This window comes from Lipophrys pholis (genome assembly GCF_963383615.2).
Source record: "Lipophrys pholis genome assembly, chromosome: 8".
In the NCBI taxonomy this organism is placed as follows: Eukaryota; Metazoa; Chordata; class Actinopteri; order Blenniiformes; family Blenniidae; genus Lipophrys; species Lipophrys pholis.
Window position 1 is genome coordinate 24230209 of NC_137630.1, and position 26845 is coordinate 24257053.

General features: G+C 41.3%; 1 protein-coding gene across 2 annotated transcripts; it reads left to right on the plus strand.

Annotated features, from left to right (window-relative positions):
* The first annotated feature begins 2887 nt into the window (after positions 1-2887).
* rbm38 (RNA binding motif protein 38) lies at positions 2888-25577 on the plus strand. Of its 2 annotated transcripts, XR_013935513.1 has the most exons (5): positions 2894-3384; positions 4783-4906; positions 7192-7246; positions 23907-24335; positions 25443-25577. XR_013935513.1 is itself a non-coding variant. In XM_080468523.1 (4 exons), exons 1-4 carry the CDS (start codon positions 3175-3177, stop codon positions 24244-24246), a joined length of 729 nt encoding a protein of 242 aa, XP_080324649.1. In that variant the 5' UTR covers positions 2888-3174; the 3' UTR covers positions 24247-25577. The 2 variants fall into 2 exon arrangements, 1 of the variants encoding a protein (XP_080324649.1); XM_080468523.1 differs by having other exon boundaries at positions 2888-3384; positions 23907-25577.
* The last annotated feature ends 1268 nt before the right edge of the window (positions 25578-26845 follow it).

Consider the following 26845-nt stretch of genomic DNA (forward strand, 5'->3'; position numbering starts at 1 on the left):
ACATTATTCTGACCTTACAATGATGATTTAAAGACAATCGCAGAAGACAAAAACGCTTGTGTAAGATTTTCATACTTGGTGTCAATGACCAGGGCAAGCACTGCTGCTTTTAACTTCTGACATGTTAATGTCTATCTAAAATTGTGACAACAAATGCAGTCACGGTACGCATAAAACAAATGAAACAAAATGTTGATTTGGGAAGATATTTATAAATAACATCACATTGTAGGACATTCATACTGAAGAGCAGGATTTTATAGCGTTTTTATGGAAATACATGCAGTTTAGACACTATAAGTATTAATCAATAAAAATATGTGCATTTTTGGTCAATTTTACACTTTTTCCATGTCGGGTTCTTTTCTATTTTTATGATTTTGAAAGGTTTGTTATGAACAAAAGGACATTTGTGATACTCTTCAAATGTCAAACCCTTTCTTATTTAGATTTTTCAAGGTAAAACAGCTTATTTTGAGATGTTTTTGCTCAAACAGACTCAGTGTGTCGTATTTGGTTTGTTTTGATTCATGCAGACATGTAAAATCCCAAAGCAGCACCGTCCTGCATGTTTCTGATGTCTTTCTCCTCCAGTACACATGATTGTAAAGAAGAGTCGCGATCACATGAACATCTGCAATCTCACATCTTTCTTCAAGCTTAGAAAAGTTAATCCACAGCTTGTTCCCATCCTCATCACCTCTACTCTGGACCCTTGAGCAAGGCCCTGAACCCCCGACTATACTGAAATGACCAACTGGTCCAAGTTCGTTAAAGGTGATGATGAACAGGACGCTTCAAATGCAATGGAATGATCTTGAGAGAAACAATGAGGTTAATGTTATGCATATTATCCACTCAGCTGAAATATCAATGTTTTGTTTTTTAACCATCCTTTTAATTTAAAACTGCTCAACCCTGTGTTTTGTTTACCTCAAATATGGGTCAGAAAGTGATATTTGAAAATATAAGAGATCTTAAAATATATAATTTTTACAAACTGCTAAGCTTCAGATTTGACCTTGCTTTTGTTTTGTTTTTGTTTTTAAATGGAATAAGGCTAATCTTTGAAAATTGGCTGTAATTTACCAAGAACACTCCAGCCAAGCCTGGCGACAAGTTAAAAAAAAAGTGTTCTAAAAATAGAAATGTTGTTTGTTGGGTGATTGTTTCCATTAACTGTGACTAGATGTTAATACTTGATATCAAACAAACATTTGCGGTAACTCTGAGATGCTCTTCTTGCTGCTTAAAGCCATAAGTTCTCCACGGCGATATCTGAAGGTACCGGTCATTCCATTAAACGCTTTTAATCCTGTTTAATATTTAGCTTCACTTGAAACAACTGTCATGGCGAAGGTATGAAGGCCAAATTACAGCAGGCTTACGTCACCTCCTCAGCTGTCAGCTGACCAAACCAGACGCACAACATTCTGGAAAGTGTCACTCTGGTTTGGCTTTAATGTGATGATCAGTGTTTGGGTGGATTCCGATGAAATCTTGTCGAAACATTCATGACTTTAAAGGCGTGACTCCTGATGATAAACTTTCCTCTCGCGCATTCATGACTTTGGCTGATATTGAAAAGTTGTACTACAAATGTACAAGAGCTTCCATGTAATTCTGTTTAAACATGCTCCTCTTTTATGGCAAGAAAATTGTAATGCATAATACCATGCATAACTTAAAAACAGATTATAGATACATAGCATAAGTTATTAAATGAAACCTACATAACAAAGCTTGCATAACAAAATGTAACTTACTGTATGATAATATAATGTAATATAACATTACAAAAACATGAATCACTACATAATGTAACATAGGAAGACATGGCGAAGGCTACATACAATAGCATTACCTTTAAAAAACAAACACAAGACACATTTATGAATGTGTAACAAGACAAAATGTCACATGACTGTGCTTATAGTAACGTAACATGACATAAAACCGTTCTAGTGAACCCCCACCGACACAAGTTGACAAAAGGCTGAAAATATAAGATGCGATTAGATTAACTTTTAGGTCTTCTAAGGAGTTGAGAACTTTAGTTATTCATTGCATTGGGATGTAAAATATATTTATCAGCCCCACCACCACCCAGAGTTACTGTCATAACACAACATGACATAATGTGACATGTTATAATAGAACACAAAACAACACGACATGACACAACATTACCTGATATAATATAATACAACATGAGAAAATCATTTTGATAAATCGGAAGCTTTGCAGTTACTTTAGTTTTTAGCACAAAGGATTTACAGCAGCGCCTCCCACAGTCATGGTGAGCTCTATTTGCCACACTCACAATATCTGCCTCACTTGCTGTATCCCCCTGTCCTCTCTTTCTCTCTGCTTTTACAGTTGATTAAAACATGATGATATGCCATAAATGGGAAATAAGGAAACCTAAAGTAACTGGAAACAATAACAACACAACGCAATATAACATTAACAGCATCGACTAGAATCATCTTTTGAAATATTTAGAATAAACCAAAGAAGACTCGTACGGGAATTAACAGCCAGTGTGATGTTTATATTCACCTTTATGGCATTTTGGGGGAGACTTTAAAGCTCAATCGCTTCATGAATTTTTTACAACCCGGAATTTCACACGTTTTATTGCCTTGATGACACCCCAGTTCCTCTGATCACAACTTCTTACATAAACCCATTTCAAAGACGCATTCAGGCGAATCAAAAGTCAGCAGTATTTTCACAGAGGCGGTTATTCCTACCCTCCATCAAATAATTCCGCTGTTTCATTTCATTATTTCAGAGGCCATGTGGGGGGTTTCCTGTGCGCGCAGGGTGGAGCAGGAGGCGGGCTGCGCCGCTGGGAAAAGACGCACGGCTCGTCTATTGGACCAGACGCGCAGTAGGCGCACGTCAGCACCCACCCAGGCTTCAATACTTTGCCTTTTTTTTTCGGGACAGGAGACAAGAGGGCTCGAGACACCTGTCAGGAGGACTACACGTCCAACAAAATATCTGTATATGAGGCAACTGGGAGGCTGCGGGTTTGGCCATGGACGCGCTCCTGTCGTCGGTGTAGGCGGTCGGTGACCGCGGAGCGCAAAGTTACCCAGCTGCTTGTCTTGGGTTTCTTTTTTTTCCCCTCTTCTGCTTCTTTGTGCGTGATTCCCGTTTCTTTCCATGAGTTCGCCGCTGTTTTTAGGTCAGCTGGTCGGGGCTCCGTTAGAAATAATGGAGAAGGACACAACTTACACCAAGATCTTTGTCGGCGGGTTGCCTTATCACACCAACGACGCTTCACTTCGGAAATATTTCGAGACTTTCGGGGACATCGATGAGGCGGTGGTGATCACGGACAAACAGACGGGGAAATCCAGGGGATACGGCTTTGTGAGTTGATCTCGTTTGCTGGACAAGCCGATGCGTAAAATTGTCCTTAATTAAGGTTTTATCGCATTAATTGGATCGTCAAGAACGCACGACTAGATCGTGTCTGCTGCAGCCTTTAATGGGTTTAAAGCGACTTTATCTGTCTTGGTCATTGTGTTTCTTGGTTATCTCCTGGTTATTATTCTTTTTTTTCCAAACACACACACACACTGCCACTTTGTTCGAGCAGCAGCCATGTGCAGGGTGTCTGGTGGTGGCAGTCACATGCTTGAGGCATGAGCAGCAGGTTATTTCTTATAAGTGTGTCATCAATTATCTCTGCACTCCCCAAATACTTGACACACACACACACACACATACACACCACACACACACAGACACACACACTGGTTAATAAGCTGCAGCAGCTGTGGACAGATGTCTCCTCCTGCAGTGTGAGGAAGAAAAGGGGGTTCCTGGCTCTCAGAGGTGTGACATGTCAGTTGGCTGTGCAAGATAAGGCTGCAGTAGTTTCATTGTGACTTCCTCCCTTTCAGCCCTTCCCCCTCTCTCTCACACTCTCTCTTTCCCTCTGCCAGGGTGGGTTTGGTTGTTTGTCTGAGGGACTGTGAGTTTGTGTTTAAAGGAGGCACAGAGATAAGATTCATGTGTGTTGGGCTTCACATCATCTCTGCCTCTGTAGGTCTAATGAGCTGTGTGTGTGTGCGTGTGTGTGTGTGTTTAGATTTGGAAACATAAGTCTCATTGTGTCGGGTCAAAAACTTCTAGTTGCTGCTTTGTGTGTTGCTGCTTTTCCTTGGCTCATTTCATCCCTGATTTCACCTCAGCTCGCCTAATTCTTTTACTCCAGTGATCTAAAACCATCCGCTTGCCTGTGTTTGCATAACAGTCCTGTGTCTGTTTCTGCAAAATGAAAGCGAACATGACCCTCTTTACTTTCACTGCCCCACTTCTTGCTGCTGGAACTGTCTGCAACAGTTTTTTTTTTAACTGTGTATTTTCAGTGTATCTGCACAGCGTTGCCTATCTGTGTGTGTTTTAACCTCAATCACCCCTTTTCCCATTTCTCTCTGCCCACTCCTCAACTCCCTCAAGGTAAATTCCAGTATCTAATCCTTGGCAGTCTTAAAAAAACTAAAAAACAAATTTACCTCCTACGTATCTGCCCACACCACTCACAGCTGAATCTCCACAGGAAGCATCAAAACACACTGTTTGCACCCAACACACATAATGTCATTGTCCTCTTCCACATTTTGCAAAGGAAAAAAAACAACCAATGACATAATGAGATAGACGAGAACAGCCGTTTCTTCTGCTTTTCCCAGAACTGAAGTTGGTATTCAAATTAGAAGATTGCCATTTGAATGATCCATAAAACTGTTTCACTATCCACAGGTGACCATGGTGAACAGGGGGGCAGCGGAGCGGGCGTGCAAAGATCCAAACCCCATCATCGACGGGAGGAAGGCCAACGTGAACCTGGCGTACCTGGGAGCAAAACCTCGCATTTCACAGACAAGTATGTGTGTTTGACTGCTGCTAAAGAGAAACAGGATCATATCTACAAATCTTACCTCGTGAAACTCTCATTACCCCACATTTTATGAGAGACTTTGAAAATATACCAGTATGCTGAGCAGTTTTTATGTACTTCCCTACTGTGTTTGCCGCATAGTCCCATTGCTTTCTCCTGGGTATATAATTAATTTGAATGTAGAAACAGGTTATAAATAAATACTTTCACTTCTTAAAATTACAAAACGGAGCTATAAAACAGCGGAATGTTGTATTTTTTAAGCAAACATCATTGAATCAGCAGTAAAGAATGCTTTTATTGGATGTTTAAGAATAAAATAGTGTTGAATTGTCAGTGAAATGTAATTACATGGGGGTTTCTTTTTATCTAACTGCTCCCAAACAATGAAGACACGGGGCAGCAGGGTGAATTAATTATTTAACAAACTTAAGACTGAGTTACTTTTAATGCTTTGGTGAATATTTAGAACAGTGTCTCAGTAATGTGAATTTAATTTCCTTTTGACATTAGTTGAGGCCGGTGGCACAAAGGGAATAAACCACGCCAGGCTTCGACAGCACAGACATGTAAACATGATCCATCCATTGTTGGTTTTCGTCCTTTTGTGGGAGACATTAGCTGTCGTGAAGACGTGAAATGTTACAAGTCTTACTCCAAATAAATAATTTAGTAGAGTGATCTCTTTGCTTCCAGGCAGCCAGGGGCTTACATAGACTGGAAGCTTGTTTGAAATATACATTATGTGACAATATGTGTCACGCAGAAGGGAAGTATTTAATTTCCTGAAAATATTTCTGAATATCAATTAAATGAAAGTCTAAAGGAGATTTTCTTCAACAAGCAAATCTAATGTTTAACATAAAAAAATCTCCCCCCAGGTCGTGATCATCCCAGAACCTCATGTTTTAAACCATTGATTGAAACGGTGCTTACAACAGCTCAGAATTACAGTGTGAATTTCTGACTTTAAATTTTTAAGAAAAATCTTACTACATCCTACAAGCCCTGAAAACCTCCAAATAAGATTCTACATGTATGTTTTTACCAGGTAGTGATCACGTGTCAGTTTCGGTGAATTTAACTACAGTAAAGAATGCAAACAGAATATCTAGGTCATGCCAAACTGTAAAAAGTATGGGAAAATATTCATTTAAATAAAGGACGATGAGGAGTAACGTAAACGTGCTCCTCCCTTATTGGGTGTGTTCTCACTGGCCGCATAAACCCACAAACTCACTGGCTCGATAACAAATCAATCTGCAAATACAAATCTGAGATTAGTTTGATGAATCCTGGGAAGCCACTGGTGCGCTCATCAGCCGACCAGCTGTCTCTGCTCATTCCCACCATCCTCTCACGCTTTGTGTGCTCGGGTTTTACCGCGCACAGCAGCTTTCACGCCACCAGGCTTTTCTGGAGTTAACCACCACTGCACACGCTCCGTGTGCATGCCCCCCCCCCCCCCCCCCCCCCCCAGACCCCCACCACCACCACCCCCATGTCTAAGTGCACAGCAGACCCTGACAGCAGCTTCCCTATCGCTGCTCCAGTCCAGGCTTTGCTGACTGGAATACTGTTGAGTGTAGGTGTGATTGACAAACAGTGGCGCCAACAACAACTGACTGTTGTGTCCTTATTCCTGGGCCAGCACTGCGACGCAACTCCCCAAGCATGCAGCTGATGGGAGCTGGCAGCGCTTGGTATTTTGTTATTGTGTGCGAGAGAATAGGAGAGGGGCGAGGACACGGGGAGCAGGAGGGGATGGGACTGTTAAGAGCAATAAGTAACAGCGCGTCTGTCCCCGTCTTTGTCCCGGCGAAGAAAGAAAATGTGCATTTAGATTTAAGTTAGAACAAGAGAGGAGGAGCGATGAAGTCATGGCAGTACAGTGAACAGAGGAGTAAGAAAGGAATGAATAGCTGGAGGAATGTCGAAGTTAAGTCAGAGGAGGAGGAGGAGGAGGAGGAGGATAAGTTTCTCCTGTCTTACTCAGCCTCAGCTGATTCCCTGTGAGGTCCGGAGGCAGCGAGGTCACAGATGTTTGTGAGCAGCAGTGCATCATTACGTGCCAGAGTACCCCGAGCTTGTGTTTGCGCTGAGGAAATAGCAGTGGGTCTATGATACTCCTGTACACATGCTAACATCCGGGAGAAACAGGGAGAGAAGCAACGCTGTCCTTGTCTCCCCGTCTCCTCTGTTTGTGTTGCCGAGAGCTAAAATAACCCCCTCGCCGCTGCCTCTCTCTCCCTCTTTGTCTTTGTCTACAGGTCTTTCTGTTGGAGTTCAACAAGTCCATCCTACGTGGGCTCAAAGGCAATATGGGTAAGACATAGAAGAATCAATAGCACTGTTTCTACCTCCCTCTCTCACCTGCCGCCTCCTACTCACTCCTCCGTCCTTGACATTTGTGAGCCTCCACTCCCGCTCTGCTCTCGGGTCGACATACTTAACGGCCATCTTTTCCATGTGAGAGCAAGAAAAAGCCACCGCAGCATAAACGACATCTATTCTGATTCTGCATATTCATCCCTCTGTCTGTTTCTGCACTCGGTATTTTGATGCTTTTCTTCTCGTGTCTCTCTCTGTCTCGCTCCCTCTTTCTGGTCCATTAAACGCCTGAAAAGCTCAATTCTAAATTTCAATCACGCATGAGTTGGGCTTCACTGAGGCAACAAACCGTTGACTCAAACTTCCCTTCATGCCTTGTTTTTTTTTTTTTTTTTTTTTTTCCAAACATCACACAAGCACTCCTCCACATTTGTGGCACAACATAACGTCTTGTGATTTTTAACACCATCGCTGTAATATCTCCAAATTAGGATGATGATTCACTATCTGGGTGTCTTAGGTTATCTTTAGACGATGTGAAAGGTCACGAGTGGGCACTTTGGTTGGGAATGAGGAAAACAAGGCTACAGCAGTGCTAATATGCACATGTGTCACATTTCAGTGTATTTATTTAGTGCCAATAATTGTAGAATATCATCAGTTTTGCTGACGATCTCAAAACAACGCAAACATTAATTTCAGGCAACATGAAGCACAGTAATATTAAACTATTGACAAATCCAAAGTTATAACAAGTGCCATAATTTGATATTATAGTTAATTGTTCACCAAAATAAAGGAGAAGCATGTGTCGCATGCTAATTTTGACTAATTCCCCTTTAATACAAAGTATGACTGTGGAGAATGTCGGTAGTTCTGCTCGGAAAAGTGTTGAACACGTTTCAGTTCATAAGCGAGCATCGTGGCTCGAAGATAAACTCTCAAGTTGTTGCAATTTATCCAATAAATGTCAAGATATTTCACTCAAAACATCAAATGTCAGCTGGAAGAAGAAAAGTCCGGGGATTAAACACAGTGATAAGATATATCCTCTGAGAATCAGAAGAAAGATATATGTGTTTATCTATCCAGTAGATGAGGATGGGTTTTGTTGGGCTCAGTGAAAACAGGAGGATTCATTAATGTCTTCAGGAAATAAGTAATAAGAACTGATGATGTTAATGGAAAAAAAAATAAAAATGAAGCGACAGCTTTGGAATCTGAAAGTTTTATATTCAACATTCTTCAGCGTTATATATGTGTTGATTTAGGTTATAGTTTTACCTCTATGGGATCCTAAATATGCCTCAGAATTAACACTTTTTTTTAGAGTATAATGAATCAGATCTGACAATTTAACTTCATGTTTCTCTTGATTTTCTAGAAGTTAATTGCATAATATCGCTTTTGTCTTCTGAAAGGCTTTATCAGGTCTGACCATTCAGAATGTAAAGAGTATCCATTTACTTTTATAACAAAATTGCTTGTACTATGATCACAACATTGCAAGTCAGAAAACAATATAGCCTCCAGGAAAGATGCTCTTGCACGGCCTCTTTTTCAGTTTACGCCATATTTCATTCATAAAAAAATACCCTCAGGCAACACTATGGTATGATTCATTAAAATGGTAAAAAAAATAATAAATTATAAACACTGCTTGAAATTACACATCATGCTTCATATCACCACGGTGAAATGTTAAGTACGAGTCCACGAACATATTATTCATTTCGTTCATCTTCATGAATATGGAATATCAGCCATGTGTACCCGATTGTGTATAACACCATTGAAAAGTTAGTTTATTCCAGTAGATTCATTCATGGTGTGTTTACCGTACCTGCCTTTACAACTGCTTTTAACATGTTTAGCCTTCAGCAGAAGGTGAGAGGCATCACCACTTTTATGTGACGGTGTCTTTATTTTCCTTTTCCTAATTCTTGCAATCTCTTCTAAATCTCTGTTGTACCACAAATTTGACCTTGCGACTGATGTTTTCCTAGATGAATCTAGATTTATTTGCTTTTACAATACATTTGATAATTCCCTTTCAGAACTCTTAATTTGAATCCTCCTGTTTGTACGTGATGTTACCCATTAGTTATTCCTAGTTGATCACCTGCAATCGAAATCACAGTCCTTTAGCTGTATCAAGCATTTGAGCTCATTTTATACACAACCTTCGTCAATCGGGCAGCGAATTGTTCAATCTTCAGAGTTGAAGTAGAAGTTTTGCTCAACAGCTCAAATTGCAGAATTCCTCGGCCAACTGGAACTCGTCATTATGTCCTGGAGCGCCGCGCGGTGGGCGGTGCTTTCTCAGTAGAACTTCGGCCTGATGGGGAAACTCAGTGAAACCCACACGGTGACAGTCGCTGGGCCTCCTCATCTTGTCTCCGAACGCGGATGAAAAGCGCCAGTGACTCAGTTCCAGAGTGAAACATGGAGGATGATTCATATCCAGGGCTGTTAGAGACACTGCGGGCCGAGCCCAGTTGTTGTGTTGCTGTGTGAGCGGAGCAGGAATGACTCTTCTGACGACACGTATTCCGCTTCGAGTGTATCGCCGCTGCCGAGGTGATCTTAGATGAGGGGGTTGTCAACCATCACAGCTGTCTGCTTGATTTTCTGTTTTGTTGCGTGTGGGCGTGCTGTTGACTCTCTGAGCGTCCTTTCAAAATCAAATTGCTGCTATTTGGGGAAAGGAGCGCTCAGCCTCTTTGATGTGAATGTTTCTTTTAGTCTTTTGCTTGACAAAAATCTGAGGCTTCTTCTATATTTTAGAGGTATTTTAACAGATGTTGTGTTTAAGAAGAGATCTCTTAACTCGGGACTCTCTGACGACTGACAGGTTCACGTCCTGCGGCTACAGAAAAGTCCATTAAAAACCCCAACTGTTCCGTGGGCTATTAATATTGCAGTCCTCAATTTCTGAATGAGTGATGAGGGAATTGAGGCTGACCCAGATGAGTCCATGAATGAGTGATGAGGGGTTGATAGAAAGTCTCCCACAGTGAGCGTTTGATGGTGCCGCTCGCTTAATCTGAGCCTTCGGGAGAAGTTGACGCTTGGCGGGCGGAAACAGAAGAGGTGGAAACATCACCTGGCACACCAGCGGACTAGATAACACATCCAGTAGGCAGACGCATCATCACGAGAAGTAGCGCCTTGTTTGTTGGCGTGGAAACGCCCACAAAGTCAAGCATTTGGTAGCTTGTTACAGATTAGTTTGCCGTGGAAGTGATTAAAACTTGACTTACTGAGCGAACAACACAGACCAAATTAATTGATCCATCCAGTTTATTCTCACTTTAAAATAGTTCATGGCTGGCTTTGGTGTAGTGGTTTGTACTCTAACTCACAAAGACGGTATACACAGGTCAAGTCTGGGTTTGAGTCAGAATCCTGCATGGGTCCAGTTTTACAAACTCCAGCTTGTTACCCACAATTATCCTCATACTTTGAATATTAGACACAATGTCTAGGCAATGAGTCAGTTTGAAGTGCTTTAATTTTTACTTCTGCATTCAGACACAGTCGTTTTAATGCTGCGTGTAACTCGGCACCTTTGAGTTTACACACAAAACAATTAATGTGCAGAATGTTGCTGCTCACTTCAAACCTGTGTGAAAACATAAACTATAACCTGCAATTCAGATCACTGTGCAACATGTTAAAATGTCAAAGAATGAGTCAAAATATCAGCTAATGTGGAATTAAAAAGGGCAAAATGTGGCCAGAGTAACAACACAACTGCCCGGGTGTGAATAGACTGGCAAAAGGCTTGTCAGTTCATGTACAACAAGAAGAAAAACGATGTGCAAAGTGTATTTTAATGTTTAAAAACTCTAAAGAATTTAACATTTTGTGCACTCTCATCTGCTACCACCTGCATTCTGTTTGTGTATACCCATGCCTGTGAATTTAAACATTTATGTCTGCAGTACTCTGGTCTGGGTTTCTTCCTGTGTAGAGTTCACATGTTCACATGTCTTTTTGTTGTGTACTGATTTTAGGCCAATTTGTTCTAAACTGCCCGTGAATATGTGACGTTTCCAGAGTGTACCAGCACCCATTTTAAGCTGAGATTGACTCCAGCACCTTATGACCCTCAGTCAGATTATACTGGATATAAAGTAGATGGATCGAACTGTGTCTAAATGTTTATTTTTGATCTCTGAAATAATTGGACATATTATATAATATAATATATTATATTATATTATATTATATTATATTATATTATATTATATTATATTATATTATATTATATTATATTATATTATATTATATAATATAATATAATATTATATTATATTATATTATATTATATTATATTATATTATATTATATTATATTATATTATATAATATAATATTATATTATATTATATTATATTATATTATATTATATGTGGGTATATTAGACTGATTGGAGCATTAATTTCTTTCCAATTCTTTAATAATGATTATCTCTGATAAATAAAAAGGAAAAGCATCAGACTCTAATATGATATTTTGTGGTACATTTGTTTTGTCTTCTAAGCTATTAAAATTTATGAAATAAAACAAAGAAGCGTAATCAAGTTAAAATATATGAAAGTTTCACTGTTTCAATTCAATTTTAGGAGGAAATAACTAATCCATTGGGATGCATGATGCTTCTGTGATTCATTCTTTTGGTTTCATGTGCTTAATAACTCAAAATGTATTGTTGGGTCTTTTTTTTTTTTCTTTGTTTGCGTTGCACTATTGAATAGTTATCTATTCCCCTGGGTGGACTACTTTTTCAATATTTTTATCTGCAACATTGCACACATTTGCTTTTCACCACAACAATATTTTGAATTGGACGTCAAACGCTGTCGGAGGTGTGACCTGTAAACGCGGTTCGGGGTTTTTTGTGGGGGAAAAATCTGTTACTGAAGAGGAAGCGAAACCAATATCTTCAACAGCTTTACCCTCAGGAGGTCTCAGTGCTCCACAGCTGCGAGAATGAGTGGCTGATTCACTTTCTCTCGACATGAAACTGTCTACTATGAATTACTACTTTCACTCTAACCATCGTCTGGCTCCAGAACAGGTGGAGGCTGTTGTTTGGGAGGTTTGACCCGATATAGACTGATAATGAATGAATACATATAGATTCTGTTGAAACATGACATGAATAAACCTCACAGAATGCACAAGCGTCTCGTTATCCAGCTTTGTACGAGCGAAGGCTGAATTCGTCCCTGCTCACATCTCCCTGCTCTGAGGCTCAGTGTGTCTTTGACATGATCAGTACGACTGCAGTCAGTTTCAAACATCTCTTGGCATCGTGAAGGACTTTTATTCTTGGAACACCGAGAAGGAAAACACAAGGTTCAAGCAGATCTGTGCTGTTGAGAAAAAAATGGAAGCCTTCTGTGGTTTTACCTTTTGAAATATGGGTCAATTCAAGATGGATCCTGAAACTCAGCTTTTTTTACCATTTAAAATATACTTCATAATAGTAGGATGTCTCTTTTTTTATCAGGAATGTCTACTATTTTCTCTTCTCCTTTTCAGTGATAAACACACTTTATTCAGATATACTGTAAATATACTATAAAACAACGCTGGATTTGTGAAGTATTGAGGGCACAGAAAATTCATAAAACACATTCATAGTTTTTATGTGCAAAGTTCTTCTTATGTTGTAACAGAGCTGTTAAACTCATTTTACTTCAGAGGCTCCGGACCAATAACACATAATAACCTTTAAATATCTACAATTCCAAAAGGTTCTTAATTTTTAACAAGGTAGTGTGTGTAAGTGTAATCCGATGGGTTTAACTGCTGCATCAGTTCACGTCTGTAGAGAGTATAACATGTGTTATACACCAATGGTTTTTGTGCATCAGGGCATTTTCAAGTTCAATGTAGTTATCTTAACAGCATCGTCGCATGTTAACTTTCCGCATGCTTCAAAGGAGATGTAATTATCATGTGTTTTTAATGTAACCTCAGATCAAGCAGAGCGCCGTCTCTGGCTGTCATTATTAACTTGTGTTTTTAAACCTGCCACTTTGCAGTGAGGTATTCTACATTAAAAGGGATGGCTTGCCGTCGTCGCCTGTATGAACGGGAATATTGGTGTCTTGAGGGCGAATGCTCGAGTGATGAGAGGAAAGGACGGTGAAACCGACCTGAAGTTGCTGCAGCGATGCGATCAGTGTACTCAGCTGTCATGGTGAAGGAGAACCTAAGCCACGAGGCAAAGCTCTCTGTTTACCAGTCGGTCTGCATCTCCACCCTCAGCCAGAGATATGAACTGTGGGTCATGATCGAAAGATCACATTGGGTTTGTCTTTGTGAAGTGAGTTGACACTTTGTGACAGGGTGATGAGCTCAGCTCTCCATGAGGAACCCACGATGAAAACTACATGTCCCCTCTGAGAGGAGACAGTTGAGGTGGCTGCTTACCTCCCAGTTGCTGTTAACCAGTGACTGTCTCGGGAGGTGAGCACAAATGCTTAGGTTTATAACCCTCCATATTTCCACCCATATTTTTTGTCATTAATTGGGATTTCATCAATTTATCTATCCTCTATGCCACGATGTTTGTATCTCCAATAAAACAAGATATAATGCTGTGATTGACAGCTGTTCTGAATAAAAGCCTCACTTCTGATTCTCTGAGGGCACAAACCTCGATACTCCCACTCAGACATCGTTGCACAGACTTGGCCTGTAAGTATCATCAGTTCATGAGGGCAGCATTGGCGTTAGTAAGGATCTGTGGAATGGTGAAAGAAGGAGCTGCTTCTTCCATCTCTATGTACAGTTTGTGGCAGCAGCAGGTTACGAGGGCAGGACTCATGTGGATTCTCACACGTCAGGGGGGGTTGATGCAATGTACAACAGTCTGACTCTTTCAAACACAGAAAAGACAAGATGACCCCATCTCAGAGCATGAAAATAAAATAAACATGTCCTCTTTTTTTTCTTTTTTTTTTTTTTTTTTTTTTTTTTTTTTTTTTTTTTCTTTTTTTTTTTTTTTTTTTTCTTTTTGCCCTTGTCCTGTTCGGCAGCTTGGGCCAACAATATGATGTGATTGAGAGCCTTCGGAGTCAGAACAGTTTTTGGTCTTGCAACAGGGAGAGACCTGGAGTCTCCTCCTGTTGCCTTCTCCGTCAGAAGCTGGCATGGCTGCCGTACACGACCGGGGGGGAACGCACAAAGAGAGAGAGAAGAGAAGAGAGAGAAGAAAGTCGAGGGGGGAGGGGGGAGGGGGGTGGGGGGAAGGGGATAACATACAATGTCCTTGTTGTGCTACATATATTATTTGCAATAATCACACTCATCCAAATACTTTCCAACTGTTATTAGATTGAACCAGCCTGAGCAGCTCTATCTAGACAGTAAGATGATTTCCTAGATTTAACCAGCCTGAGCAGCTCTATCTAGACAGTAACGTGAAGCAGGAACATGAAATAACAAAGAGGCAACAACAAAAGAGGAACATGATTTTTAAAGTTTGAGCAAATGATGACAGACAACAAGCAACTTCAGAAGCACCTTTCGTGAGGAGTGAAAGTGTGTGTGTGTGTGTGTGCGTGTATGTGAGTGTGTGTGGCTTGTCCACTGGGTGTGGCCGGAACTGTTGTGGGGGGACCCGTGGTGACACCCCGGGGTCCGAGGCCACCGCGCCCGGACACCGCCACCCCGGCAGACAGAAGCCCCCCAGGCCCGGGGAGGCTTCTTTTTTTTTCAAAATGCCAAACTAATGATTTGAAAAATAACCCTAAATGTATCTGCAGGTCTCTCATTGCGTCTGCCTCGCCTCTGTTGTTGTCACTGTGGGGCTCCCAGTGGGCCTCTGCCTCTGTCTGCTCAAATAAGCTCAACCCAGTAAACAGCAAATATCAAAGATAAACTCGAACAAAGCACAGCTCTGTCTGCTGCTTCGCCATATTTGCTCAAAGTTTTAAGAGGACAGAGGACGGGTTGATGCCAAATGTGGCTTTGAGGTACAGCGGAGTCGGGGTTTCGGGGGAGGCGTGGGAGGGATGCTCTCAAACGAGGGAGGGGGGAGGCATCTGTCGCCTGTGGCCGACTTCTGTCTGCGCGCCGTCTGCCTTCAGCACCCGACATCAGCGCGGCTTCTCTTAGCAGGGAGGCGATATATTTAAAAAGCAACAGAAACGCTGTGGTTGTTTTTGAGAGAGTGAAAGGAGAGGAAGCAGAAGCATGTGTGTGTTGAGGCTGTTTAAGGTGGCAGTAGTGGTGTGTGTGTGTGTGTGTGTGTGTGTGTGTGTGTGTGTGTGTGTGTGTGTGTGTGTGTGTGTGTGTGTGTGTGTGTGTGTGTGTGTGTGTGTGTGAGGGGGGGGGGGGGCTTCCTGCTGAGGAGAGCCGGCAGGGAGGGGGTGACAGAGTCACAGCACACCTGTGGCCGGGCGGAGCCGGGCAGCTGGTTTCAGTGAAGCTTCAGAGCGCTGATGTGGTGCTGAGCCTCGTTTCCTGTGTGTGAAACGCGTTTATTGCGTATCAATGAATTGCGAATGAATCATGAAGCTGCGTCGTCGTCGACGGTTCAGTGTTTGATCTTTTTTTTTTCTTTACTCCGTTTCCTCTTTGCACCTTCCTCTTCTTCTGCCTCCAAATAATCATCCTCCCTCATCCCTCACAGCCTGTACATCACCCTATGGCTGCCGAGGGGCTTTAGGTAGACGACAAACCCTCTGGTGAATAATAGTCTTTACCCTGGGACCCAATTAGGAGGAGCAGTTGTGTTTGGATGAAAAATGTAAAAAGATCATGTTTGGATCTTTCCTTTTGTTTGATGAAGGGTGACTCACATTTCTGATCTGAATTCTTTTCCTCCACAACTTCAGTTGTGCATGGTTATTTTTTTTTTGTGATTTGCATTGAAGTCGCTGTTTTCTCTTTTCTGTGGGCTGTTGACAGAATAAAGTGCACTAAAAAGATAAATGGAGGTCAATTTTTTTAATTAGCAGCGACTTCGCCTGTAGGGATAAATGAACAGTTCTGTATATATCACGTGCATGCAAGTTGTGTCGCTACAGAAAACTGCAAGAAAACCTCATATAGTGGTTATGAGGAGGCTGCTGCAGACTCAATCTGTTATTAATTTATGCTTTTTTAATGTTTCTAGTTGGTTTTGGTGTTAATCACATGATTTAATGTTTGGTTGCTCAAACCTGAACTTCATTCAGTCGCATATCTTCTTTTATCAAACACCTCCATTCAATTGTGACGAGGTCTTCCCTGTTATATTGTAGAATTCTGGGGTTGGAATTTGAAATAGGATGGTGATTACCCCAACAAAAGAAAATAATTCTTTGTTCAATGCTTAATCAGGGGCCATGTTTTTCCCTTTATTTTGAAACATTTTGCATGACTGTGGTAGATTTTTCGATTAGTTTGAACCTTCACTTGCAATCTAAAATTTATTCTAAAATATGCTCCTGAAATGCAGAAACTAGAGGAAATACAATCTTATGCCATGTAAAAAGGCACAATAATTATTTACTTTGGTGTATTATTCCCAGAAAAGTAGTCATTGAACTCAATGTATTCTTCAAATGTATGAGTATTTCACCGTTTTGTGGATTTGTAGTTGTAATCGGCCTGTTGCATATTTTCTCTGAAGACATCTGTTCCTACGTTTTTTTAATCCAAGCAGCCTTTAGTGCCTGTAGGGTACTAATACATACACAGAGTGACTATTTTTGATCATATCGAGCAATAGCAGGCCATCCTTTCCCACTTGACAACGCTTATCTTACCATCGTCACTATTGTGTAATCGCAGCCTACGATAATAATCTTCAATAATCTGTTACAGCGACGAACAACCAATAGAGGTGCAGCAGGAAATGATGTGAGGATCAGTGAGCAGCAGTGCTGCACCAAAACAGTCGTTTTTCTACTTAGATGCCAAACTTTTCTCCTTGTACATGAACGCTACAAGAACAACAGCACGAATCTCTGTTTGTTTATTTCCCGCCTGAAGGCAGCCTCGGCGTATGTAGAGGGAAAATGTTGTTCTTGCATACTGAGGGGCATTGTTGCAGATACAGTGGAGAGCGACACCGTGCAGCCAAACTTACTGTCGTACCAAAGTTTGTGAGATCCACGTCGTGTTTGTTTTCATGTATATTCTGCACGGGTGGGTGAGGATGTGTGATAAGTGCAGGTACAGGAGGAGAAAGTGCAAACAAAACCAATACCCACATTTCCTTGTTTGCACTTATAATAAAAGGCTAAAAATGGTTTAACATTCTATGAAATGATGAAATCAAATGCAGGAAGTTGAGTAAAACTTCCTTGTTTCATCCTCGTGTGTCAAAATACTGATGAAAAGGTGCATATCACATCGCAGCAGTTTTGTGCTGTCAGCCATTAAATAATTGACATCTCGCTGAAACATCGTGGGACCCAAGGGGAAAAAAAGGCATAGTGGTTTTTTGTTTTTGTTTTGTTTATTTGGGCATTCTTGTTGCTTGAAACTGACATCTTCTTTAAAATAAGCAGAGCAGCTCAAATGAGTAGAAACACATGTCCGGCTTGTTCCCAGCAGCGTAAAATAAACAGTTTTAATAAAATGGTGCGTTCTTTAATTAAAGCATATAAGGTTGGAGACAGAACAGGATTTTTTAAATATATATATATATATATATATGCTTGTTTGCGCGAGCAACAAGTGAGCATGTGACTGTAATTATTTGAATTTCTCTACATCGCGAGCAGAGTGTATTCATGTGTAGGGTTGACACTCCAAGCATAAGCAATCTAAGATACACTGGATAATCATGGCTTACACTTTCGTGATCATACTCAGCCACCGTATCAGTTATTTCATATTTTCTTCACATCACGCAACCCTGTTGGAATAAACCCTGAGTAGATGTCTTTCTTCCTTTCTGACATAAGAACTGAGTGTCCAGCGCCGATGTCGGCCTTTCCATCACTCACCCTCCCTCAAGCCGTGTGTGTTTATCCAGAGAGGACGCAGGGTCGTGTGTGTGTGTGTGTGTGTGTGTGTGTGTGTGTGTGTGTGTGTGTGTGTGTGTGTGTGTGTGTGTGTGTGTGTGTGTGTGTGTGTGTGTGTGTGTGTGTGTGTGTGTGTGTGTGTGTGTGTGTGTGTGTGTGTGTGTGTGTGTGTGTGTGTGTGTGTGTGTGTGTGTGTGTGTGTGTGACTGAATCACCCTCCTTGCATCACTCATCTGAACTATTAAAAGCGAGGCCGTCCTAAAGGCAGGAGGAAGGGGCGTACGATGGCTGATCCTTCACCTCTCAGCATTTCTCACTTCTCATCCGAGGATTCCTGACCTCGGATGTTTGGGGTTTTTTTCTGCTCTTTAGTCAGTGCATCCTATCTCTTTCATCCCACAGCCTGGTTTTGAGGAAGGACACTGAGGGGGAGTGCGACAGCGGAAGATGGCTGTAAGGGAGTGCACCCAGAGAGGGGAGGGAGAGAGGGAGGGAGGGAACGAGGGAGGGAGGGAGGGAGAGGGGGAGGGAGAAGGAGAGGGGGAGTCGGCAGAGGTTATTCTGCTCTCATGGGTCTGTTAGTGAGCGTACACCCATGCAGCTGTGCCAATTAGCTTTGCCATGCTTGAACCCCCATCACACACACACACACACACACACACACACACACACACACACACACACACACACACACACGCCATGTATTTATTACCTTCCAGGGACTTTGCTCGTCTTACATTAACGTACATATAGAAAAGAAAAAAAAGTTTCAGTATGTGATGATTTTCATTATGAAGACCTGCTTTCTTTCCCCCACAGAGAACAGTATGTATGTGTGTAATAACATTGAGGTCCCCTCAGCAGTAATAAATACACAAATGCACACACAGGTTGTATTTTCGTGTCATCTGGGGACATTGTATGGATTTACATTAATTTCTTGCAGACCTTCACTAACCTCACCTTGAAAGTCATGCTGACCTTTTCTCACTTTGAAAACCCAGAAATCTTGGGATTCTTATCACAGACACAACAAGTCCCCCATAATGTGTCTGTAAACACATTTTAGTTTTCAGAACACTAATAAATAGTACACACATACACAAACCGTTGTCATCCATGCTGCCTAACTGACGCCACGCAACCTGCAAGTTACATGTACTTCCTGCATGTTGGGTCTTTTCCTGGATGTGATTAATTCACAGAGAGCTTTCGTGTGTTGCATGCCTGGCTGTCTGGATCTCTTTGTGTGTGTACATATACTGTATAAATGTGTTATTTGACAGCCAGCGATGATGCCAGGCGCGTCGAGGGGAGAGGCGAGGCGCAGCCTCCTCTCGTACGATGCCGCTGTCACATCGTATCTGTCAGGCACATGCGGGTAGAGGCGCACAGTCGTGGAAATGACACTGCACTTCTGCTCTGGGAGACCCGGGTTTAAGCCACAGAGGGGTCGAGGAGGCAGGGACAGTCATCAGCCTCAGCTTCGTTTTAAAATTGTGGCTTTTTAGACAAAATTATCTTGTCAAAGTAAAGTTCAGAAATGTGAAGTTCTGGTTATATGATGATTTTGGTCTGTTTTTTGGTGTTTTCTTCTGTCAAGGGTTTTAAAGTTTTGATCATCATTTAATAATTGTAGTGATAGTAGGATTGCCAAATGGCCCATGTTCAAAATCTTATTTATACAAGTTTTTTTTCTCAACAAATAGTTCTATGTCTAGGAAATTCAGAAATGAAAATCGTTTCACTGTGATGCAGCCTGGAACACGATTACTTTATTAGTGACAGGTTTGAACGCTGCTATTCCAACCCTGCAGATAAACGGGTCGAGGGTCCTGTCAGGTCCAAACAAACTGCGATGTAGTTTGATTTAAGTCTACTGAAGACGTCTGAACGGCCGGGCGACAGGATGTGACAGGCGTCAGAAACGCTGTCCGTTTGCAGCAGATCGTTGTTGGCAAGGGAATTCCTACCACGGATTTGGTCACTTCCATAAAATGTGCTCTCTGTAATCTACCAGTCAGCATAAATATCAGTGTAATGATTCTTATAATCAGTATTGGTGCACGATATTTATTTCTACCGTGCATCCTAACAGAAACTAAGTGGCTATCATTTTTGTTCTTATGTTGAAAACGTCTTAGCAGCGATTCCACCAAGTAGTGTGATAATATAAGTGGGTGTAACAGTTGCTCCGTTTCGTTCATGTTGCATCAGATTTGGCAGAGCTGCAGTTGAGAACTTTCCAGTACAGGTTCAGAAACATCAGTGTTTACTGACTCATTGGCAGTGGCAAACTAGGCAGGTTCCAAATATCTGTCTGGTTTTGTGGACATCAAAATCTGATGCATTCCAAGACTCCAAAATGTCTCCTAACCATGAAGGTTGGTGTTCAGCTATTGGCAGAAACTGGAGTTGTCCTTAAAATAAGAAAATAACCCAGAGCTTAAAGGGTTAACACACTGCCTGACTAACCGAGTCGCAATGTCATCGTTTAATGGCTCATATCAGTTAATTCAGTAAACACAGTGAGTATGCTTACACAACATATTCAGATATTAATGATGAAGAACTCTCATCCCACAAAAGCGCATAAGAAAGAAACTCAAACTGTTAGAATGGAGACGTCATTACTGAAGTTCTTTCTGCCTCTCCAGGCAGCACAGTGCTCTCATGGTTAACATGCTCTCACAGTAAGATTCAGGCTTGTGGCGTTTCTGCGCTGAGTTTGCATGTTGTTGTTGCTGGGTTGGTTTTCTGCAGATTCTTCGGTTTCCTCCCATGAGCGAAAGATTCATTTCTTGATCCAAATTGTTAACACTGAACTGCGTGCTGTGAGTGCGTCTATTTGTTTTAGTCTTGTGATAGATTGGTGACCTGTGCCGGATGTGTCTTGTGTGCCTGCCGTGACGCCCACTATCCGCTCCCATTAAAAACAGATAGATGGACGACTCCTCGGCATGACACATTTGGGTAAAAAAAAGCTCATGGAGGAGTTGCGTTCGGTTAAATCGCTTTGAAATCAACATATGGGCACTGCAATATCCTGGCAGGCCTTGGGTACACACCGTGCTGTGTGTCTCTGTGTTGTGTATACAGCAGAAGTGGGTGTGAACAGCAACGGTCCCAGTGTTTGTTGTGAAAGCACACCTGATCCTCACTCGGGCTGTGTTTAGGGGTAAGCAGCAGCAGCAGGCCGCCTCTCGCAGCTCCCGTCACCTGCTCACACTCGGTGACAAGGTTACCGTCGGGTTAATGGGTCTGGCTGCAGGCGCGTATCGCGGCCGTGCGAGTGTTAAACACTGTCATGTCCTCTTGTTTTTACTTAAGCGTCGCGCGTCGTAACCCGGCTCCTCCGATATGATCGCCGCTGCTTCTGCCAGATGTAACTGAGGCAGTTCAGGTTAAGTGGGCGGCCTCAGGCAAGGACATGACTGAATACAGGAGGACAGAAGAGCGCCTTATTCCTCTCTGATTATTACCGCAGAGTAGCAACAGTCTCACTGAGTGCATCTGTTATGGCAGCGTGTGTGTGTGTGTGTGTGTGTGTGTGTGTGTGTGTGTGTGTGTGTGTGTGTGTGTGTGTGTGTGTGTGTGTGTGTGTGTGTGTGTGTGTGTGTGTGTGTATACAATTCAACAACCATATTATCAAAGAAAAACAGACAACATGCAGGAATAACTGGAGCAGAAGAGAACGATCGATACAGCGCAGGATTACAATATAATCTATCAACACACAGATGTTGCGTGATGACTTTTTTATTCTATATAAATAAACTTCTCAGCTGCAGGTGACATTTATGACAATATTTTATGAGAGTATAGTCAGTCTCTGCTTGACAATCCAATTGTGCTGCAATAAAAAAAAAAAAGGGTGATTAACAAAATGAAAACTTTTATTGGATGAAACAGATGATACAGTTTTCCTTTGGGGAAAATGTAATAAATCAAAGTTAATCTTATTGCAATACTCAGCATAATGCTAAATGCTTATTTTCACTGTGTTTTGCAAATGGAGCAAATGTTGCTGTTTTTTTTACACATAAAATTGGGGGTAAATTCGCTCACACAAACTCAGATGCTAAAAAAATGACTTGCATTTTCATTATGTAGACTAGATCTAGGTAGAGGAGGTCTACACGTCGTAAAAACACAAATCACCTGTTATACTTGAGAAAGCCAAAGCTGCTGACATCCTGCTCTGAATCTTTTCTACCGTCAGAGTTTTCAGCCACTTGGTTGCTAAAACACTTACAGAACCTTGGGAAGTTTGTCTTTGGTCCATTATTTGTTTGCTGTAACAACGTGCTTCCTTCATGATAAATCTTGCTTCTCACCTTTTCTTTGCCTCTTAACATTTCAGTAATTCGGTTTACTGATGGTTAAAGGTTTTATTGCCAAGGAAGTTTTTATTCCAGTTCCTCCTCTCACTGTAAACAGATGTCTTTTCACTGTGGTGGAGGTCTTATCTACCATATTTTAAAATCTATGAAAAGTAATTATCCCCCCAAAAAACTCATTTTCGGTACACTGACATAGCATTTGTACTTGTGTTACTTTCCTGATAGTATCATGCAGCCTCCAGCGAATCCTGCCCTCAGCGAATTGAAGTCATTTCTTGTAATTTAGCGTTTCATCTTTAAAAGTTTCATTTGGATCAAAGCTTCTCGTTTGGATTTTCACAGGCTGTGTGCTAATTAAACTTAAACACAGGGGAGGCCGTCTATTTTAAGGCAACAGTGCTGATAATTGCTCTTAAACGAGGAGGAGAAACTCTTAATAGGACTCAGTATTTGGGATATGATGAAAAGGAAAAACAAAAAAGCCACTTTTCCACACTGTGTATGTGTGTGAACATTAGGGCGCTCTCATTTCTGTTTTTGGTGCAGAGTAACAGCATTTAACACACTTTTCCTGACATTGCCTTTCTGTATATATATATTTGGTTTTTTTCCAACCTCAGGCTCAAAAGGCTTCAGCTTCACCTATTATCTTAATTTCTTTTCATCTTTGCTTTACACAGATTTTGATTTAGTTTTTATTGACATATTTTGTGAAAACAGTTAATTGCCACCTCAGCATACCATCTCATGATATTTAGTTTATGAATTAAAATTTTTTTTTAAAAAAGCATTTATGCTGATGACATACAACATAATGCATGTAACACATCTGCATCATTCACATTGTGATCTGGTCTGCTTTACTGCCTGTGGATCAGAGGAAGTGTGTTAAAATAAAAGTGTCTGAGCAGGAACAGTGTTGTTGCTTTTTGAAGAATACCTTTAAATATGACACGTTGCAAACATTGTTATTCAGTTCCACTTTTCAACATAATATGGTTAGACAACACTCAGAACTGGACTGCATTTTTTGAGTATGGTAGTTTAGCATTAGGGCATTTTCAAAATGATATATTTTCTTTTTCTCATCAAACTACTCCTGTTTGGGGTCTCCTGTGGTTTTCTAGGGGGCAGCAGGTTCTATACATGTCATCCAGGGAAGAAAAAACTTTTTTTTTAAATTTATTTTCCAAAGACTTGTGGAATATTTAACTTTTTTGCATTTAATGGTTGCTGTGTTTTATTTTTTGTTTACAACCTTTGATTAAAGACGGATTGTCCCCCAACAACGATGTAATCCCCGCCCCTGTCTGTTGTCCTGTCCCTGCAGGCTGGCCCAGCAGTACCTGTATCCCCAGGGGTTCCTCCAGCCCAGCCTGCTGCTGCAGTCTCACCTCGGCCCCACAGCGGCAGCTCTCTCCTCCCCTTACATGGACTACAGCTCCGCCTACAGCCCCTACGCCCCCACAGGACTGGAGCAGTACCCCTACGCCCCCTCGCCGTCGCCCTCCGCCGGCTACCTCAGCTACAGCTTCTCTCCAGGCACGCCGGTGGCGCCCACTCTCACCACCTCCTCTACGCCTCCGGCCGCCGTCCACCCTCCCCTGGCCGCACTGGCCCCCCAGGCCTTCCTGCACTACCCCCTGCATCAGCCCGACCGCATGCAGTGAGCGGCGGCCGGCCTGATGACGCCAAACAACGTGACTATTGACCAGCGACATCGTCAGGAGGAAACTGGATGAATGGACGAGAGTGTGATGTAATCAAAGGGCTTTTCAAGAGCACTCTCGTCTCCTCTTTTATATATCTATATATATGTTATTATCGTGATAGTAAAGGAAAATGTTTAACTGCTACCATCATCAGCATACACTGAATGTCCCTGATGTACGGAGACTGTCTGAAATCAGTCGACTGGTAAACTTCTGGATGTTTCTCTCTTGCTCCAGAGCCGTCCGAATGCCACAGAGCGAGTAAAGACAATGAGAAATATGTCTGTTTGACATGATGCTGCGACTGCGTTTTTTTTTTTTTTTTTTTTTTTTGTTCTTAGGTACTGATAGCTGGACTTTGGCCAAGCTGAGAGACAGTTCTTCTTTTCAGGAACGAAGGTCCAATTACCTCCTCTTCAAGGTTACCTTTGTGTCTATGGCCTTAGAGATCTCTCTCAGTACCTGGTTCACTTTGTCATTTTTATTAGTCTCTCATGTCAAATGGGAATTTTTTTTGTTTTTTTTTATTGTACCCCCTTCTGTTCCCTTTATCCTTCACTGGCAAGGTATAACATGGTGATTATCACAGATTATGCAATTACGGTGACTGAGGATTAGCATGTGTAAGGTAGGCAACACTGGTCTATTGTTTTTATATGTTCTGCTACTGCTAAACTAGAGAAATATTTTAACACTTAAACACAATATTCATCTTAGAAAATTCTCATAGCTGCTTTTTGAGCTCTCTGGACCTGTTACTTTTGGAGCAAGAGTGCGTCTCGATTTAGTCGTTGTGCGGGCTGTTTGTGTTTGCGATACTCAGTGACTCAGTCGTCAGTACATATCAAGTAAATGTGTTTGGATGTAGGAGTGTGTATGCATTTCTTTAGTGTCTGTGTGTGTGTGTGTGTGTGTGTGTGTGTGTGTGTGTGTGTGTGTGTGTGTGTGTGTGTGTGTGTGTGTGTGTGTGTGTGTGTGTGTGTGTGTGTGTGTGTGTGTGTGTGTGTGTGTGTGTGTGTGTGTGTGTGTGTGTGTGTGTGAATGAGTGGCAGAGAAAAGGAGTGTACGCCAGTGACAGGACGGAGATCCTTTTTCCAACGTCTTGTACTGTTCAGAGTCGTTTGTATATTGTGCGTTTTTTTTCTTTCTTCCAGCCGCCGAATCTGGACTGAAGCTTTCGTGATGAAACTGGAGTCTGTCGGTGCTGCGGCACCAGCTTAGTAGTCTTAAACCAAGCCATACGTCACATTTTAAACAAATATGCAAAATAAAATGAAAATTTTTGATGCTTTTTTTGTCTGTCCTTGATTTAATTATAGTATGTGTTATTTCACAAGTGGAGAAAGGTGATTTTAACCAGATAATAATTGTAAAATGATATGTATGTATTACGTGTATGTAAGGTTAATTTAGTAGGCTTTAAGTGGAAACATACAGTTATTTTATTTGTTTTATTCTAAAGTTATCACTCTAATCTTTTTTTAATACAGCGGCTTTAAGAACAGCAGACTCCATGTTGAGATAAAAAAAGACACAAAAGAATTGAGAGCAAATGGGGGCAGTTTCTGAAACAAAGTCAAGTCAAAGTCAGGTTTATTGTCAATATGTGTGAGACTTGGCGAATAAAATGTCTTGAAAATATATGAATTTAGTGACACAAAATAATATAATATACAGGTCTCTATTTTTAAAAGCTAAAATATAATTAAAAACTAGGAATAAACTGATTAGATAAAGATAAAATACAGGAAAAAAAGTCTTCAGGGCAGTGCAAATAAAGCATACTCAAACAAAAAAGTAAATCATAGACAAAAAGTAAAAAAAATACAATGACAGCTCCAGCCCAGACATGAATGCAGAGTGAAAGGATGATGTTTTTGATGAAATAGCCGCTGCATGAACTGGAGCAGCAGCTCGCAGAGTCACTCATGAGTCACTGACATTTCTTTGATGTCACACTGATACTTTACACTGATGAGCTGGAAATGTTGAGCAGAGAGGGACGCTGGTTTCAGAGAGCATTCAGCAGGGCTTGCTTCATGTTTATTTCTCCGGGGGATTTTTTTTTTTTTTTTTTTGGGGGGTCCAGAAAATGGAAGCTGGAGTTCGTAAACTCTCCAATTAACACCTTCGTCATTTGTGTGAAAATCTGTGTGAAAACTAGGAGCTGAGCTGTGGTGATTTCCCAACCAAAAAATAAACAAGAATATACTTATAGCCTGCCTGGAGCCAGTTTGAACTGTTATTTTGACCTTGGCAAGACTGGATGGAGGGATATTTAGATTTATGGATTTTCAAGATTTGGTAAAAGAAAGTGTTTATGCTAAGAAAAAAAAACCCAATAACCCTCGAAGGCAATTATTTGGTAAAGATGTGTTTGTTATGTTCTTATTTACAACGAATGCAAAGTAGCCTGTCTGATTTTAAGTACATTTTTTTGTCAATTAATGATATTATTCCGACTAGAGTTTTGTTGCTCTTGTTTGGTTCTTCTATTTAGCAGCATATTGAAACAAATGTGGGGTTTGTTTTTGCTCCCATTTGCAGATATGTTATA